We start from the raw sequence: 2848 nt of genomic DNA, 5'->3' as shown, positions 1-2848 counted from the left end.
GATACAGAGTAAAGCTCCCTGTACTGTTTATGACTGAACGTACTGTCCTGACATAGGATAATGCAGCTGATGATCGTACCTTGTTTTTGCAATATCCACTGGCATGGAGGCTGCGGTTGTCACAAGCCCACTGATCATACTGGCACAGAAATGGCACAGGATGTTATCACGGAAATAACCTGCGATCACAGGAGAAGATCACAATTCAAACTCAGAGTAAAGCAGAGGCACAGCGAGCTGAGTGACAGACCCTCTGGCCTGAAGGGTTTGAGATTGAGCCAGGGAGGGAGGGGTAAGGGGGAGACAGGGGGAAGGGAACAGGTTAAAGGGCGAACAGGAGAATCCAGACATGGAGCCATCTCACCTAAACCCAGCAGGAACTGCTTGGACTGGGAGTACGAGGCCAGCTGTGCTGCATTCACCACCACCGCTCGCGTCATCGTCGGGATACAGCCCTGGAGGGAGAGGGGGGGTGGGGGAGGGTAAGAGAACAAGGAAAGGCTGTGTTGCCGTGATCCACGAGTTGGCTCCAACACCAAAGACCTGCATTTGTGTAGCACCTCCCCGCACCCCAAAGCGTTTCCCGAGCAGGAGGAAGGCTGGGCGAGCTAATTTGGGCACAGTTGGCCCCCACACTGAGTGCTGCTGGGGCTGAGTGACAGGACTCCAGGGGAGTGCCCTTCCCGCCCTGTTTTACACCCACCGCCGAGGGTCGGCAGGGTCCTGCCAGAGAAGATAGCTCCGACAGTGTGGGCACTCTGTCGGCGGCGAGTGTCGGCCTGGAACACAGGCTCTGCGTCTGGATGAATCGTGCACAGCGCCATTGCCCCCACATCGCACCGCGCAGTCCCCCAGCGCAAGGACTCCGAAACGTGCGAAGAAAGGACAGAGGAGCAGCCAAATGCAGGCAGCTGGCACTAGCTCAGTTTGGTTGGGCCGGAGGGGCTGTTTCCAACTCTGTTGGCCGTGGTGATGTTGAACAGTGCAGCTGAACGGCCTAACATTGGCTCCTCTCACTTGGCCTTTTGTCCGACGGGCAATTTATTTCAGAGCGGGGCTGTGCTGCGGCTTACATTTGCGGTCAGCTTACCCTCCAGAGTGTGACGACCCCCTCCTCACGGGTAATTCGAATCAGTGCGTTAAATACGTTAGTGTAACCTCTCTGTTGGTCGACGGGTAACCTGCAGGAGAAAGGACGGCTTTCACGCTGGGGCCACTGTCCATCGCAAAACCCCGGCTGTAAAACTGGTCTCGATACAAACGCAACAAAGATTGTGGATAGGAAACCCCCTCTTTCTCATTGGAGGAGGAGTCAAGAACCAGGTGGGGGTGGAGGATGTGTGTGTATGAGAGTGACGGGGTGGGGAGAGGGGCAAGAAGGGAGGTGGCAGATTTAAAATAAAAGGTGAAAGGTTAAGAGCAGGGTTCAGGAGAAATGTTGTCGGTCAGAGGGCGACTACAGTCTGGAACTCTCTATCCGAAAGAGTGTTCGAGTCAAAGACTCTCATAATGTTTAAGTAATATTTGAGATAGATTCAGTTGCACTGCCGGGGCTACGGGTGAAAAAGTGAGCAGTGGGAGGAGTGGCGACAGATCCTGGTTAACCAGATAAAGACCTGCCTGAATAACCTCCTACACTGTTAATGTCAATGATTCGACATATATGTAAAAAGGCAGCAACTGAGCTGGACACAGGTCCCTTGGAGGCCGAGATAGGATTAATATTGATGTGGATAAAGAAAACAGCAGCCATCACAGAATCATGTAGGCCCTTCAGTCCATAGAGTCTGCACTGAAAAACTATTCTACATCTATACTAACCTCACTGCCTAATTGAATGTCACGACGATTCAAGCGGTCATCCACACTGTTTTGAAAGTTTGAGAGGTTATCCACCTCAGCTACCCTCCCGGGCTGACCCCCACCAGCTGCTGGGGAAACGTTAATTTCCTCAAGTCCCCTAGAAACCGCCTGCTCTTCACCTTAACATTATGCCACCTCATTATTGACTGAGGGGGAACAGCTGCTTCCTATCCACCCTGCCCATGCCCCTCGTAATGTTATATCCCTCTATCAGGATTTCCCCACCCCCCACCTTCGCTGCTCCAAAGAAAACAGCCCGAGCTTATCCAGCCTCTCTCCGTCGCTGAAACACTCCATCCCAGGCAATATCCCGGTGAACCTCCTGTGCACACCCCTCTCCCTGTGCAATCACATTCTCCCAAAAATGTGGGGACCAGAACTGACCAAAGCCTTTCTGCACTCCAACAAGACCTCACCACGTTTATAACCTGTGCCATAAATGACAAAGGCAAGTGTGCTGTTTGCCTTCTTGACCTGCCGCGCCACCTTCAGGGGTCTGTGGGTACGCTCCCCAAGATCCCTCCGAGCTTCCTAGTGCCATTCATTCAGTACTCCCATGTCTTGTTATTTATTCCAAAGTGCACCACCTCAGACCTTTCAGGGTTCAGGCTTCAGTTCTATCTATTAATGGTCTGGCTGATTTGCCTGCCAGCTAACACCTTCCTCCCACCCGGCCAATCATTATGCCACCTGATGTTAGCCAAGCGTCTGGTGTCTTCCTTCCCAGTGCAAAGTCACAGCAGAGGAGCTACATCAATTCCATCTTCCAGCCCAAACTCCAAAGTCACCTGAGGGTCCAGTCACAGATTCATACAGCACGGAAACAGACCCTTTGGTCCTACTCGTCCATGCTGACCAAGTTTCCCAAACTAAACTAGTCCCACCCTGCTTGTGTTTGGTCAAACCCCTCTAAACTTTTCCTGTCCATGTACTTGTCCAACTGTCTTTAACATTAAAAATCACACAACACCAGGTGATTTTTAAC

General features: G+C 52.1%; 1 protein-coding gene across 1 annotated transcript; it reads right to left on the bottom strand.

Moving 5' to 3' along the window:
• Positions 1 to 79: 79 nt before the first annotated feature.
• On the bottom strand, positions 80 to 1292 carry LOC122545546 (mitochondrial 2-oxoglutarate/malate carrier protein-like; the record flags this gene model as incomplete). The annotated part of the gene is made up of 3 exons (XM_043684528.1): positions 80 to 179; positions 365 to 455; positions 1091 to 1292. Coding segments are annotated over 3 exons (393 nt in total), but the record flags the coding sequence as incomplete, so codon positions are not given.
• Between the last annotated feature and the right edge of the window lie 1556 nt (positions 1293 to 2848).

This window comes from Chiloscyllium plagiosum, unplaced genomic scaffold, assembly GCF_004010195.1.
Source record: "Chiloscyllium plagiosum isolate BGI_BamShark_2017 unplaced genomic scaffold, ASM401019v2 scaf_78231, whole genome shotgun sequence".
Classification (NCBI taxonomy): domain Eukaryota; kingdom Metazoa; phylum Chordata; class Chondrichthyes; order Orectolobiformes; family Hemiscylliidae; genus Chiloscyllium; species Chiloscyllium plagiosum.
The sequence above is the reverse complement of the archived record's forward strand: the minus strand, read 5'-3'. Positions and strand labels throughout refer to the sequence as shown.